At 41.3% G+C, this 16030-nt stretch overlaps 1 protein-coding gene across 1 annotated transcript; it reads right to left on the bottom strand.

Annotated features, from left to right (window-relative positions):
- Positions 1-57: 57 nt before the first annotated feature.
- On the bottom strand, positions 58-15347 carry wfs1a (Wolfram syndrome 1a (wolframin)). The gene is made up of 12 exons (XM_034211728.1): positions 15229-15347; positions 13922-14494; positions 12296-12375; positions 5675-5819; positions 5424-5597; positions 4973-5053; positions 4727-4890; positions 4530-4655; positions 4125-4370; positions 3268-3546; positions 2655-2818; positions 58-2490 (listed from the first exon to the last, which is right to left on the bottom strand). Exons 2-12 carry the CDS (start codon positions 14487-14489, stop codon positions 1314-1316), a joined length of 3204 nt encoding a protein of 1067 aa, XP_034067619.1. The 5' UTR covers positions 14490-14494; positions 15229-15347; the 3' UTR covers positions 58-1313.
- Positions 15348-16030: the final 683 nt, after the last annotated feature.

Below are 16030 nucleotides of genomic sequence, written 5' to 3'. Positions count from 1 at the left end.
TGTACAGTTCAAAATTATTTAATCTGTTTTAGTCGAATAATTTGCTCAAGCAATAAAGACATACTTAATACTTCTATTTATATAGTGAGGCAACGTTGCATATTTTAAATGTGTGGCAATTTATTCGTTTTTTTTATTATCGCAACACCAGAATAATGTAAAGGCACTCTGTACTACAGTATATAGCAAAACAAGTCATTTCAATTATTCACACTACTGGCCCTCTATTTCTACGGAATGAACTCTATTCAATATTTATTTGGTATGTCTACAGTCGGATTAACCACCCAAAAAATAATTTACTTTAAGAAGTTTCACCTACCGGTGAATTCAGTCCCTTCACCCTTGACATCTTAGCTGTGGTATTTTGTTGTCGAGTACGAAATACAAACCATGAAACTGAGACTACAGCTGCATACTTTGACAAGTTTGTGGGTTTATATACAGCCTCAATGCAAACGTGAAAAAAAAACTAGGTCAATGTTTTAAGTTTAGTTTTTAAGTTGAAATGTAATGCACATTGTAGCTTAAGGCACAGAACAATCTGATCATCAATTAAAAATAAGATTAAGACCAGAAACTTTTAAGACAACAGAGCCAGATAATGTTTTGCTAACAGACCCAAGAATAAATAATATGTCACACAACCTACATAAATAAATAGCCAGATGGACATTTACATCACACACATACTGTACATGCAAACATATTCCTAATATGAGTAAGACATTCCTTAAAAGCAGCAACAATATTGCTTTATCAAAAATACATTTCACTCTGATCTTTTGATTCTCAACAAGTGTACTGTATCTTTAGTAGAAATCAGCACTTAACAAAAGCTTCTTTGCATACAATCTTGCACCTTCAAATTACAGATTTTTATCAAATGTAAAACAATACTGGAAATGGAAACGTGAATTTACAAGGTCATATTTTAATGTTGGATAAAAATAAAAATAAATACTTGTTTTTGTCTCTGGGTTTAACAGGATTAAAGCAAGTGTGACAGAAGTCTAAACCCAAAGCTGATATCTGACCGTTATTGACTGCTTTTAAGTTATGTGAACCATAGAAGTGAAATATTTGTAAACTCATGCACTACCTTGAAAAACGTTAAAGTTACGATAACTATTGCATTGTCAAAAAAGCAATACGTAAACATGAACTGTAGATCCATGTAGGATCAAATTGTAAACATTACCACAAGTTACATAAGTAACATGATCACAATGCAAAAAAAAAGAAGAGCATAGTTTCCTGAAGAGATGTAAGTGAATCCTTAATACTTTAGCTTGACTGTCGTGTTGACTTACTTATGTGTTGATTTTTGCTGACAGGAAGGGAGAAAAGAAAAAATCAAAGGCAAACTTCAAGGCTCTCATTGTGGTGCGTCTCCAGTCCCCTTCTATCTTCACCTGCCTGCCTCCAGTCAGCAGAGACGAAACACATTCCAGACAGCGAATTGCCTTCAACTCGAAGCAAGGAGCTCGGTCTCCTAGACTTCCGTCCAACTTGGTGCTGAACTCCACCATATTACCAGGATTTATGTTCAGCAGAACTTGTTTGAACTCATGGCTGGCTATTAGGACTATATCCCTGGCTGGGTCTTCCACAATTGCATCCCCGATCATCCCTACTGTCACCGCAAAGAGGTGGCTGTCAAAGCGCTTGATGTGGCAGGTGTGCTTGGCCAGAGCCTTAATCTCACACATCTCTTCCTCTTCTTGTGTACCGAGCAACATGGGCAGTGAAAAGGTAGCAGATGCATCCAAATTGGCAGCTGTTAGGTTTGCAACTGTATCATTCTTTGGTTCACATTTGGGATACTTCTCTCCATATAAGCAGCGCAGCCAGTCTCCTAAGAACACTGGCAACATGTTGATGACCGACTGTGCCCCGTTATCCGTATCAGCCACCCGGACATGCTTAAAACGGCCTATCCAGGTGACTCTGTGGCCATGCAGGTGGCTACAGAAGAGCTGCGTTTGGGCCTTGCCTTTCAATTCCCAGGCAGGTGGCCCGCACACCTGACTGTACTTTCTCCAAGTCAGTGTGGAATTGTACACTTTCTGTCCCTCTGCATGATACACATAGATAGAGAAGAACAGGATCACCATGGAGATACAGAGTAAGATGAGTTTGACTGGGCCGCGGTGGGTCAGTGAGTGGAAGACATCCAGAATAGACATGCTGAACCGTGTCCACAGCCGTAGGGTGACAGGGATGGCACAAACCACCAGGGTCACAATCACCTTCATCAGTTCCAGCTCCAGGAACCACTTGAAGACCTGGATTAAGAGCATGGCAGCGAGGCCAAAAGCCAAAACAGGCAGGGCAAACAGGAAGAGGAAGTAGGCCACACAGGTGCGCATCAGACCCACGGCAGAGGAACTCTGGAGGAGCACCACAGAGAACTCACACCACATGAAGCACACAAGGTATGGAACCAGGAAGCAGTACGTCCCTCTGAAACCACGCATCCTGGCCATGCTGAAGGTGGAACAAAGGGAAAGAGGAGAAAATAAATATATATTTTCAAAGGGCAAAAATAATAATTAAAAAAAGCTGCAGTGGACTTTAAAGCCCATTGACACAATCCAGTATTTGAACTGTTATTAAACAAACATCCAATAGAGCACTTTTCTCCTACTTACCTGAAAAACAGATAGAACAGGTAAACATACAGCAGGCAGGGGAGACTGAGCTTCAGCACCACTGACTCCCCTAGTGGCAGTGTGGCAACGGTGCGCCCCAGCAAACGGAGCACTGTCATTTTCTCTGGCAGGAACTGGGTCAGGCAGCACAAAGACGATGCGACCTGGATTAAAAGTACAAACAAAAACTTGATTTAGTTCAAGCTAAACTTTAAAAACTTGAGAATTCACACAAAACAATACTAAGGGTTTCCTTGAAGCTGTCGAAAATCGACAAACTACTAACTTGCTTTATTCTGTGTTGAAGTGTAACTGGTAAATATACCCGTGTGATTTTATTACATTATTACATTACATGTCCCTTGTTAGACGCTTTTATCCAAAGCGACTTACATACTCAATACTGTGGGCAATCCCCACAGGAGCAATTTGGGGTGAAGTGTCTTGCCCAGGGACACAACGACATGCTGACTGCAGTGGGGTTTGAACCTGTGACCTCCTGATCCGAATACCAACTCACAACCCACTGCACCACACGCCGCCTTTTATGTTAATAGGATAAAACATGCAAAACTGTGTTTCTGATCATAATGTTGTGCCAGTGTTGTCTAACCTCTATGACCATTGCCCGGCGTGCATACGTCGCAGCAGTGGGGCTGAGGCTCTTGTAGCTGACGGCAGTGAAGAATATGGCCACAGTGGAGAGTTCAGAACAGGGGATCCAGCCCTTATCAGCAACAGGGAATGAGAAAATGACGAGGAAAACGGACACAATAAAGTAGAGGTATGGTTCAAGGTTGTTCCAGCCAAAGTTGGTCTCTGCTTGCTCCACATCCAGGCTGGGTTCAAAACGTATCAGAAGAGATGTCAGGGCTCTGAAGTTCTCCCAAGTCTGTGACAGAAAATAGAAGAACAATGAAAGGCCAAAGAAAAAAAAGACATTGCTAAAAGTTATAGGAGGAATATGGGACATTGGGCATTTGGGCACAAACTACTTTTGTTGTTGTGTCTTTTTGTAGTTGTTAAGTGCCTCTTTTTACTCATTAAGTGTGTACTTGAAGTTGTTTTGTGTGTGTTATTTACGTTTCTTTGCATTTGGCATCTCTTAATATTTGGTATGTGTCTCTTCAAGTGAAATCTTTCAGATTACAGCCATGGGGGGCTCTAAATCTGTATGCCCCTGGGTGTGTCCCCATGAATACTTTGAGTTAAAAATAAGATTTTTAATATTCATAAAGCAGTACCACCAAAACTGCAAATTTCGATTTCATGTTATTGCAACAGGTCAGATTTATTATAAAATTGGTGTGATTTTTGAAACTTAAAAAAATGACTGTATGACTCTACTTAATGAGTCACTGGCATAGATGGTAAAAGAGGCGTTGACAAAAAGGAAAACTTCCCACATAATCTACTTGACAGAACAGAAAACATGTAGCAAGAATGTTTTTTGCAATAAAAATAAATCACCTTGCTGCTTTGGAAAACACGCAATGTGCAGATGATCATAGAGATGAAGGACAGGTAAAAGACGAGTAAGGGGATGACAAAAGCGAACAAGTCAACTGTCAGGTTGCTGATGATGAAAAAGAAAATAAGAGCGTTGACGTGTTGCGTGGGGATGACTGTGCTCAGCCACTGGACACCGGCCCGAGACGCCCAGTCCACCAGGTGCTGTTTCATCTCAATGATGGCATGCAGCGGGTACTGCAGAATCTGAAGTGAGGAAAAACAAATATACAGAGAGACCAGAGACATTATCATTCAAGAACCAGGAAAGAAAATTAAGTCAACAAGCATAAAACATCCACAACAAAAGGTAATGAAGGATAATTTAAGCAGTATAGAATGAATTGTTACACTAGCTATGATTACCATTAAGCGTGATTTCATGTCCATGGCTTTTTGCATTCCCCCATTGTCCATCATCCCACTTCGGCCAAAACTCCAAGATCGTTTATAGGCCTTCTTGCATGTCGATGGTACCAGCTCAGCCTTCTGCTTTAAACACAATATCAGAATAGTTACAATTAAACATATAATGTCACCTGTGTCTTTATGATGACACATACATTTTTGCTGATATGGTCTTTCACCTCCTCTCTTCTGTCATTAGGCGTAGGGCTTTCAGTCTTGGCCTCGACCTGGCTGTCAGTTTGAGATGTAGAGGGGACAATACCTTGTGCATACTTTTTAGTCATCTCTACAAAGTCATCCAGGTCCACCATCTGAGAAGCTTAGACCACAGAAAGGAAGCGGTTATAAAATAAAACGTATTATATTCTTGGTTTGTGTGTGTCCTCTGTCCGCATACTTACACTTATTGTTGACCATGCTCTCCAATACTTTCTGGGTCTGGCCTGAGGTTGGGACAGGATTCCTGCTTGCAGTGCCACCTACTGTTAAAGAACGACCACAACATCACTCAAGTTAAAAATATTTTCCTGGAGGCCTGCATGTAATGTGATATTCTTCAACATGACAGCTGCAAATAATGAAATGACAAATATATGATATACTTGACCCAATGGAAGCTATCATAACAAGATGCTACTGCAATCTGAGCAGTTCGTAGTACGTAAGGCTGGATTGTTGTCAAAATTCATAAAAGGCTCGATATGGTGTTGATGTTGTCTTTGTCCACATGACTTTAATTCTGTGTATAGGCATGTTGTTTAAGAAATGTTAAACAAATACAAAATAAAAAGAAATAAAATATTATGTTATAATCTTCTTCTTTGTTTTATTACAGTTCGATATTCATCCCACCTGGCACTGCATTGACCTGCCCGACATTTTCCAGCATTTCAGACACAGCCACCTTATTCTTCCTCTCAGGATTCAGTTTCCAGTACATCATCATGGCTGCTTTACGCACAGCCAGCTCAAACCTACTCTCTGTTGCCAACTTGCGCACGTGCACCTCATTTTCTGGGGTGATTCCTAGTAGAGGATGACAGACAAAGAACAGTTAAGAAACTATAAACACAATTACAGTTTATTGTATTTTGTAAAGGTACCTTTTCTCTGGATCCAACAGCGCTGCAGTGCCCTTGATGCACCTTTTCTTCCCTGTTTAGCTGCTTTAATCAGCCAATTAACAGCCAGACGACTATTTAGCTCTGTGTCCTTATCTTCAGAAAGAAGCAAGTAGTGCTGAGCCAGCTGAAATACAGACGGGGAGATGATATTAGCGTGGGGGCTTGATCTAACTTGATCCAAGCACAGTCACACAAAGTCAGCCATTAGTTTGCATGATACTCAAGGCACACTATTTGTATTTCTTTGGTAGAAAGTTGTGACAATCTGAAAGTTCAAAGTTAAGTACATGTAACACAACAGATGACTAAACAACCCATAATTCCCTGTCACCGTGGCCATCAGTGCCAATGTTTGTCAGCCTGGGGGAGGCAGGGCCCCAGGCCAGAGGCATATCAAGTGACTGTTTTCTAATCTTAACTGTCATTGCATAACTTTCTTCTCTCACAGTTATCATTAAATGTGCTTGTTTATAGGGGGACGAGATCATGTGAAACCATATGAATATATTTCTGTCTGTGTTAGGCAAGGCAAGGCAAGGCAAGGCAAGGCAAGTTTATTTATATAGCACTTTTCAACACAAGGCAATTCAAAGTGCTTTACAAAAAATGAAAGAGATTAAGAAAATGGCATTTAAAATCAGTCATTAAAAAGAAAAGCTAATAAAATAAACATTAAAAGAAAAAATACATGGATAAAAGTTACAGTGCTGTCAATTAAACATTAAAAGAAAAAAGTACATGGATAAAAGTTACAGTGCAGTCTAAGATATGAATAGTTCAATTAAAAGCAGCGACAAAAAGAAAAGTCTTCAGCCTGGATTTAAAAGTAGTCAGAGTTGCAGCGGACCTGCAGGTTTCTGGGAGTTTGTTCCAGATATTTGGAGCATAATAACTGAACGCTGCTTTACCATGTTTAGTTCTGACTCTGGGGACAGAAAGCTGACCAGTCCCTGAAGACCTGAGAGATCTGGATGGTTCATAATTTAGCAGGAGGTCAGAAATGTATTTTGGGCCTAAACCATTCAGTGCTTTATAAACCAGCAGCAGTATTTTGAAATCTATTCTGTGACACACAGGAAGCCAGTGTAAAGACTTCAGAACTGGAGTGATGTGATCCACTTTCTTAGTGTTAGTGAGGACTCGAGCAGCGGCGTTCTGAATCAGCTGCAGCTTCCTAATAGATTTTTTTAGTGAGACCTGTGAAGACACCATTGCAGTAGTCCAGTCTACTGAAGATAAAAGCATGGACAAGTTTTTCCAAATCCTGCTGTGACATTAGTCTTTTAATCCTAGATATATTCTTTAGGTGATAGTAGGCTGATTTAGTAACAGTTTTAATGTGACTGTTGAAACTCAGGTCAGAGTCCATGACTACACCTAGATTTCTGGCTTTATCTGTTGTTTTGAACATTGCACACTGAAGCTCAGCGCTAACTTTTATACGTTCTGCCTTGGCTCCAAAAACCATTACCTCAGTTTTATCTTTGTTTAATTGGAGAAAGTTCTGACACATCCAGTCATTGATTTGTTCAATGCACTTACTCAGTGTTTGAATTGGAGCATAGTCTCCTGGTGAAATTGTTACGTAAATTTGTGTGTCATCTGCATAGCTATGGTAACTTATTTTGTTGTTCTTCATTATCTGAGCCAGTGGTAGCATGTAGATGTTAAAGAGAAGAGGCCCCAAGATGGAGCCTTGAGGAACCCCACATGTCATATTTGTCAACTCAGATGTGTATTTACCTATAGAAACAAAGTTGTTTCTGTCCTTTAAGTAGGATTCAAACCAATTCAGAACTGTTTCCGAAAGTCCCACCCAGTTCTCCAGTCGGTCTAGTAATATGCTGTGGTCAACAGTGTCAAACGCAGCACTGAGATCTAATAATACTAACACTGAAGTTCTGCCACTGTCTGTGTTTAAGTGGATGTCATTAAAGACCTTTACAAGAGCAGTTTCAGTGCTGTGGTTTGGACGAAAGCCTGACTGGAACACATCAAAACAGTCATTTAAATGCAAGAAATTACTCAACTGTTGAAAAACAACTTTTTCAATGATTTTACCTAGAAATGGGAGGTTTGATATGGGCCTGTAATTGTTCATTACTGAAGCATCTAGATTATTCTTTTTTAAGAGCGGTTTAATGACTGCAGTTTTCAGGGCCTGTGGAAAAATACCTGAGTGAAGAGATTTGTTTACTATATGAAGTAGATCTGAGGCCATGCAAGGCAAAACATCTTTGAAAAATCCTGTTGGAATAATATCAAGGCAGCAGGAGGAGGATTTCAGAAGTTGAATAATGTCCTCTAGGTTTTTATCATTAATCTGATGGAATTGTGTCATGATGTCTGAATTGATGTTAAGTGGAGATAGGGACAACACATTTACTGTTCCTGATGCAGAGGCACTGACTGCTTGTCTGATTTTCTGAATTTTGTCAGTGAAAAAGGAGGCAAAATCATTGCACGCCCTGGTGGATAGAAATTCAGAGGCTACTGACACTGGGGGGTTAGTTAGTCTGTCGACGGTAGCAAACAAGGCACGTGCGTTGTTTTTGTTTTTGGTAATGATGTCAGAGAAGAACGATTGTCGTGCGTTTTTCAATTCCAAATTATAGAGGCCAAGTCTCTCTTTATAGATTTCAAAGTGAACCTGGAGATTTGTTTTTCGCCACCTGCGTTCAGCTTTTCGACATTCTCTTTTTTCTGTTTTCACGGTCATGGCCTTTCTCCATGGAGATATTTTCTTGCCAGACACTTCCTTTACCTTAGTTGGAGCAATGGCATCTATAACATTTTTAATTTTTGAATTAAAATGATCTACTAGCTCATTTACTGAGATGTTGGCAGGGGCAAGTGTGGAAGAGAAATTCTGAGTAAACATTTCCCTAGTGTTTTCAGTTAAATATCGCTTTGTGGTTACCTCTTTTTGAACATTTTTGTGAACAGAAATAGAGCTCTCAAAGAAAACACAGGAATGGTCAGAGAGTGCAACATCAGTCACCACAACCTTAGAGATATTCAGACCCTTTGAGATAATTAAGTCCAGAGTGTGCCCCTTATTGTGCGTGGGCTCCGTCACATGCTGAGTCAGTCCATAGCTATCAAGAACACAAAACAGTTCTTTAGCCCCTCTGTCCTGGGGGTTGTCAACATGGATGTTAAAATCACCAACAATGACTAGACGGTCAAAGTCAATACACACTATAGACAGCAGTTCAGTAAAGTCATCAAAAAAGCTTGCACAGTATTTGGGTGGTCTATAGATATTTAGGAACAGAGCTCGAGAGGAGCATTTCAGCCGGAGGGCCACATATTCAAAAGAATCAAAGTTTCCATAAGATGTCTTCCTGCATTGAAGGGCATCATTGAACAGAATAGCAACTCCACCCCCTTTCTTATGCATTCTTTCCTGACTCATAAAACTGAAGTTGGGAGGGGTTGATTCGATAAGAACAGCTGCACTGTTATTTTGTTCAATCCAAGTTTCTGTTAAAAACATAAAATCGAGATTGTGCTCAGTGATAAAATCATTGATTAAAAATGTTTTTCCTGCTAAAGACCTGACATTTAATAAAGCTAGTTTAAGTTTGTTAAACACACTATCAGTCATGTTTTTTGTAACAAGCTGTGGCTGACATGCAATCACTGCTAAATTAGATACACTCACACAAACGTTTGAGCGCTTCCTGTTTCTATGATTCACCGCTCTTAATCTATTACCTATCAACACAGATATCGGCAAAGCTACTGGCAGGCAGGGCCCCGACATGTCCTTGAAAGAGTTGAGAGTGCCATACGCCCTTGAGCCTGGACCCATCACATATCAGTAAGAGTTTGTTGTGTTTTGTACACACACATCCTTATCAGGCTTCGGAGACTGCAGAAGCCCCCTCGAAGGGAGGGGAGGTGGTCGACGTAGGCACGGTGATGGAGACGGGCTAGATGGTGCGGGGGGTAGAGGGACATGCTGCCAGGGGGGGGAGGTGGTTGACGTAGGCGCGGTGATGAGGACGGGGGAGATGGTGCGCGTCTCCGCGGTGATTTTGGTGGGCGTCGTTGAGGAGCGGGGGGTAAAGGACATGGTGCCAGCCCTGCGTATCGCCTTCGTTTGGTCTTTGAACTCCAGGAAGGAATCGGTGCCAACCCTCTGTATCTCCTTTGTGTGTTCATCGATCTCCAGGAGGGTGGGCGAGGGTGAAAGGGTGAACGGAGTATCCTCAAAGGCGTTGACAGGGGGGGAGGGGGTGACGGGCAGTGGAGACTCCTCCATGTGTCTCATATGTCTCCCATAATCAGAACATTCCTCAGGCGGGTGCAGTGATAATTCTTCAGGGTTTTCTGCGTGATGTGTTGTGTCTTTCTCGTGTTTTGATTCCTCCTGCCGCTTGTCCTTGGCAGAGGGAACAGATTGATGACGCAGGCAGTTGAATATGTTAGAGATAAACAATTTCACTCCTGACTTGTTCAGGCAAACTCCATTTGCCTTGAAAAGATGTCTGCGATCCCAGAAAAAGTTAAAATTGTCAATAAAATGAACAGAATGGTCAGTACAGGCCGTTGAAAGCCACGTGTTCAGTGCAAACAATCTGCTGAATCTCTCCACTCCTCTTCTGACTGGCGGTAGAGGGCCACTGATGAACACCTCTGCATTTAGAGAGCTGGCAGTTTCCAACAAACATTTAAAGTCTTCTTTCAGCACTTCTGACTGTTGTTTCACAACATCATTTGTTCCAATGTGCAGTACCACATTCTTCACAGTCGGATGTTCAGCCCCAATATGCAGGATCTTCTCAGCCAAGTCAGAGACCACATCCTTGGGAAAACAGAGTACTTTGGTGTTGTTCTTATTACACAGACCTTTTACATCTCTTACAGCAGAGTCACCCACAATCAGAGTTTCAGGCCCAGTCGTTAGCTTTCCCTCTAGCCTTTTACTTTTAGAGTAGCTATTGGTCCTTACCCTGCTGCGTGAAGAGGACAGGTTATCCAGGTCATCAGATCTCCGGTTCTCGGTCAGCGGAGCGTATCTGTTCTGGATTGGCACACTTGGTGGTTTAGGAGGATTGTTTGTAATTCTCCCTTTAGCAGCTGTCCACGGCTGTTTCCTAGTATGAATAGGGGTTGAAGAGGCGCTCTTCCTGGGTGATAACAATGCAGGCCAGCCGGTCGCATCACAGATTTCGGAGCTCTGGGCTCTGCCTGTTATCCGTCCTCCCAAATCCCATGGAAGTGATTTACTCTTAGGCTTTGCACCCAGAGAGTTCCAGGGAGGACTACCACTTGTAGATTTATTACCCGGTACACAGCCCTCCTGTTCCTTGGAATCTTTGTAGCTGCTAACTAGCTGTGAGTTAGCATACCCTTCTCCATTACTTAGCAACACTGGTAAAGTTGTGTCATTCCCACGACATAGTCCATTCACTTCCACGTTAACTTCCAACCGTTGCATTTTCATTTCCAACACAGCCATCTTCTGTATAAGTTTCTGGAAGTCATCTGTAGAGAACGGAGGCATTTTGCTACCAACTAGCTTAAGCTAAATAGCAGTAGCCTACCAGGCTTTAGCTGTTGCTAGGCCACGCTATTGTAAGACTGACGTCGTCGTAAAAATGTTGAAATATGGCTGAAACCCTCCGTCTATTTACGAAGATGAACTGTCCCAGTGATAAGTTAATGTCCAGGAGCCGCTGCTCGAAGTTTTCAGAGAATAAGAATAGGAAAATCAGCATAAAAAGTAAGCAGAGGCAAGAGCAAGCAGAAAAGCGTCTGCACTGTAAGAAAGATAAGCAAGTAGTTAGATACAACAAGCCTATCATCTCAAAAACCTGATTTATTAGAACGCATTTCAGGTTTCCAAGTTCTTTAATGTTATGTTAAGTGGGTAATGTCATGTGCACAATAACTACAATAGAGCAGTAATTTTCACATTTTGGATCTCAGGTTCCCCTCAGTAATGGTCATTAAATATATATGTGAAATATCAAATTGACAATGTAGTCGCGCTTCTCTCATACTGTAACTATATACCTTACTTTAATGTACTGTGTATGACTGTATGTTTGCATAGCATGTCTTACATAATGCACAGCTTGTCTATTATAGTATAGACAGCATTGGATCATCTTATCTGTTCCTTAATGTATCCATGTACTGTCTTGGTCTGGGCACACATGTTCCCTGTGGTTATTTAGGTTATTGGTATTTGAAAATGCATGACATGTAGCAGAGGAAAGATTAAGCCACATAAGAAGCCACTTAGGAATGTAGCCTTTCAGAGCTAGTGGGTATTAAATGTAAAGGCTCATCTTCCACCTTAAGCCCCCCCTTTTTCTGCTGCCAGCACCTCTTTTTACATGTACCAGTTAGAAGCCAAAAGTAGGAAAGACAGTATGCATATTTTAACATTTACAAATTCAGTGCAGCACTGCAATACACTGTAAAAGTGTTCATTTGTATGTCCAAAAGTATTTTGGTGTATCATATGAAAAGCATGGAATCATCTTCCAAGTGGACAAAAATAGACACATGCTCACAACCAGACTGAGGCAACCAGCAGGACTGAAAACAATGCCAAGTGCCAGTCTGGGAGATTTAACTCACCCGGGTCTGGGCTCTGGCATCACCCGCAGTGGCATTCTCCTCCAACTGCTCCAAAGACAAATCTTCCTCTGGTTCGTCATCTGGAGGTGAACAGAGGGGATCAAAAACGACTCAATCAATGGATTACATAAAACTGTCACTGACAAACTTGTATCAGAGAGTGCCTGTAATGAAAGAGCAGTGGGACACAGTGCTGATTTGTGAACTATATGTTAACGGCCAGTGATAAATGAATCCCCGTGACTTATCTTGTAACATGAGAATAACTAGAAGTCAGAGGATCAATGTGCAAATAGGTACATCTGTCTTTCTGAGCAGATATCCTGTGACAAGACCCGAGAGCTTCTTCAACACTGTTCATCGATACTATGTCACACCATTACTTGTAAATTGCATTGCGTTTCATAACTGCTTCTGTCAATCCAGTGTCCTTTAAGCACAAGGGTTCATCCTCTTTGACTGTGTCCCTATTTCAAATGTCACAGCCTCTTATGTACAGCAAAAATATTTTACAGTTGTTTGTTTCACTTCCAGCAGGGGGAATACAAACATCAGAGTTTAAATGAGTAATTATTCAAATCAGTTACAAATAAACCTATAGGTATCATTAATTGTAAAATGTAAATTGGTTCCTTAAAAGTTCCTCACAAAAGGTGAGTATGTACCCGATGTCTTCAACAAGACAAAAAGGCTAGCCAATACTAGCATGTGAATCTTTACATAGTCACAGCACTGCTTTTAACTAAATGCTAATGTCAGCAAGCTAACATATTCACAAAGACAATGCTAACATATGGATCTTATCATGCTTTCACGTGATACGGTACAGGGGAATTGGGACAATAAAAGGATTACAAAACTTTTTAAATGAAATATTCTCAGAACCATATTTACAGTATATAAACCTCATAGAAGCGCCAAATAAAAGGTCAGGGATCACCAGTCATTATAATTCATGGTCTGGGCACTATGGATGTCTGTACAAAAAGTCATGACACTCCAGTCGATATCATGAAAAGCCAAAAATGCCAACCTGCTGTTGGTGCTAGAAAAAGGGACCATGGAACCACTAACGCTTCTAGGATTCATCCTTTAGAATATAAGCACAGACATTCATGCCAATGTATCTTATAGTGGCTGAGATATTTCAATTTGGACCACATAGGAGATTAACCAACCATCAGCATTACTAAAGAAGTTCACCAAGGCATGTGTTCCATGCACGGCAAAAGGGAAGACGCTGCCAAAGTATTTGTACATATGCTGACTACTTTTAACCTGCCAGTCAAACAGTAAAGAGGAGAAGGTAATGTATATGTGGAGGCCCTTACTCTCTCTAGAACTTCAGTCACTGAGTAAAACCATTAGTTAACAGTGTAGATGTCGAATGAAATGGAGCCATTGGATAGTAAAAACACCATTATTTAATTTAATTAAATTGCTGTATTAATGTCTGTTTATGTATGACACATTGTATGCATAGAAGCAGCCCAAGTTGCTTTACAAAACAAGATTAAGGTGACTAAGTAAAGATAAAGAGATGTTTATCCAAGACGGGTTAACTCTGCTTTGATAACTTTTTAGGAGTCTAATTTAATCAAATACTCAAAGCAAAGGCATTCTTACCATCTTCTATATCCTTTTCATCCTCCTCGGCTTTCCTTAGTCTTTCCTGTATTATTACCCGCTTGGCCATGGAGGCAAAGGTGCGTTTAACAGTAGCGCTGGAAGAAGTTGCAGGATCCACAGTGGAAGCAGGAGGGGAGGAAGAGTCAGAGGAATCTGTTTGAGTGTTAAGAGCCATGGTAGCAGATGTGAAGGAGGCAGATTTGAGTTTGGAAAGGGATGACATTTTTGGGATTTCAGGAGCAGAGCAGTTTGCAGTTTTGTTTGGAGGAGGAGAGGAGGGTTTAGGTGCAGGTTCAGAGAGCACAGTGGGACTTAATGGCTTTGAACCCTCTAAAGAAGGAAGGGAAGAAATGGTGTGAGCGGATGTTTGAGAGGAGTTAGTTAATTTTCTGGGTTCTGAGGTGGTCTCTTTTGAGGATGAAGATTTTGCAAGGTCAGAGGCAGAAGCAGAGATGTTATTGGAGACTACAGGAGGAGAATTGATGGGGGAGGGAAGAGAGGGTCCATCCAGGATAGGGCATGACCCCTGGGTGTTGACAGCAGTGGATAGGACATCATTCTCCATATCTTCTGGAATTAAAAGAAAAAAAATGTTAGTAAATTATCATGTAGCTAATTTCAAGCATACACTGTAGCAAAATAATCGAGGTCATTTCAAATAGTGAGTGGTAAGTGAAGACACAGCTGTGGGCCTGACACTGTGAGCTCCCTGTCAGAGAGGACAACATCCTCTGAATAGTTTGCACCTAAAACATGACACCTTAGGGAGTTTTGAAACACGAGTGAATCCTGTCAACATTGTGAAAGTAGAAATACATAGGATAAACGCTGTTGCACATGCACATGCAACTAAACAAAACAAAGTGGCAATTGTAAGTAGCAACATTCTGTTGATCAGACACTTTCGTTAGAAATTAAAATATTAAGGGGTTACATTAGAGAAGTTTTCCACATGCATCACATGGTAGCCTACATGTGCGAGTAATACAGTACGGGAACTCATGTCAGGTTAATTCTTGCCACTAAACCTGCGCCATGACAGCAATCTGTATGTAAAAAACCACCTGTAAGTAAATTGTAAATAAGCCATCTGTATGTCAAATATGTCTTATATGTCTTAAATGATATGATGAATTGGAAATGGGGGACCCTGATGTAAACAAGACGAAAGTCTTTCTCTGGTCTGCATCCCCTTAACAATTGTATGTTTTGAGCTGTACTGTACTGTACCCAATATACAAGCTGTTAATACACTTTTCAATCAATCAATCAAAACTGACTAAAACAAAAGAAACAAGACTTACTTGGTAACTTAGTGAGCAGACGTCCTCAGGATAAAAAGTAAATTGTCCGACTGAATTTAAAAGTTGTATCTGTAGTCCATGCTGAGCTCCATGCAATCCACACAGCTCCGCGCAACAAGACACGCACACTGGCAGGGGTGAAATGCTCATGTGTCTTGTCTATAACAACACCATAACTTTAGGGCCTGCCCTCTTGAAATAGTCTCGTCCTCAGGCCCGGACTGGCCACCGGGAGGACTGGGAGGTTTCCCGATGGCCTGCCTGTTAAATGGCCTGCTGGCCTAAGGATTTTTTTTTTTTATGTATGTATTGTGAACGCAACGCTGCGCAAATGTGGGTCTGACTCTGCCTCACAGAGGGTGACTGGCTGTCTACACATGATGTGGCCTGCCGACATGGCCACTTTCATACAGATCATACACTAAAGCCCTCGATTGGTCTCTGTGTTTCATTCAAGCTCGGGAGGGTGTGTGTGTGTGTTAGTGTATGTGTGGCGCGAGCCAGTGAGATAAAGCGCGCGCGCCGGTTACGTGTATTGTTGTTGTTAGCATCTGGTGCTAGCTAGCTGCGCTCAGGGATATAAGGAGCTTTTTCAACAACAAGGTGGAGGAGAGTCCTCTCCTGTCAGACTGAGAGACTGATAACTACAGCTCAGGTGAGGTAAATTACTCTCTGAGTGCTTAGATAGTTAACTTAGTCTAAGTTATCTCAGTGGGTCTCAAACGGTTTGGTCATCATTTATGTAAACACATATTTCCATTTTGAAGGGGGAGTGATTAGTAAAAATGCATGAATAATAATT

This window comes from Gymnodraco acuticeps, unplaced genomic scaffold (assembly GCF_902827175.1).
Source record: "Gymnodraco acuticeps unplaced genomic scaffold, fGymAcu1.1, whole genome shotgun sequence".
Classification (NCBI taxonomy): domain Eukaryota; kingdom Metazoa; phylum Chordata; class Actinopteri; order Perciformes; family Bathydraconidae; genus Gymnodraco; species Gymnodraco acuticeps.
The sequence above is the reverse complement of the archived record's forward strand: the minus strand, read 5'-3'. Positions and strand labels throughout refer to the sequence as shown.

Coding starts and splice junctions, on each gene's coding strand:
- wfs1a (XM_034211728.1), bottom strand. CDS start 14,489: ATGGAGAATGATGTCCTATCCACTGCTGTCAACACCCAGGGGTCATGC. Junction 4,656..4,726: donor AAGACCATATCAGCAAAAAT/GTATGTGTCATC, acceptor TTGTGTTTAAAG/CAGAAGGCTGAGCTGGTACC. Junction 4,371..4,529: donor ACATGAAATCACGCTTAATG/GTAATCATAGCT, acceptor TCCTCACTTCAG/ATTCTGCAGTACCCGCTGCA.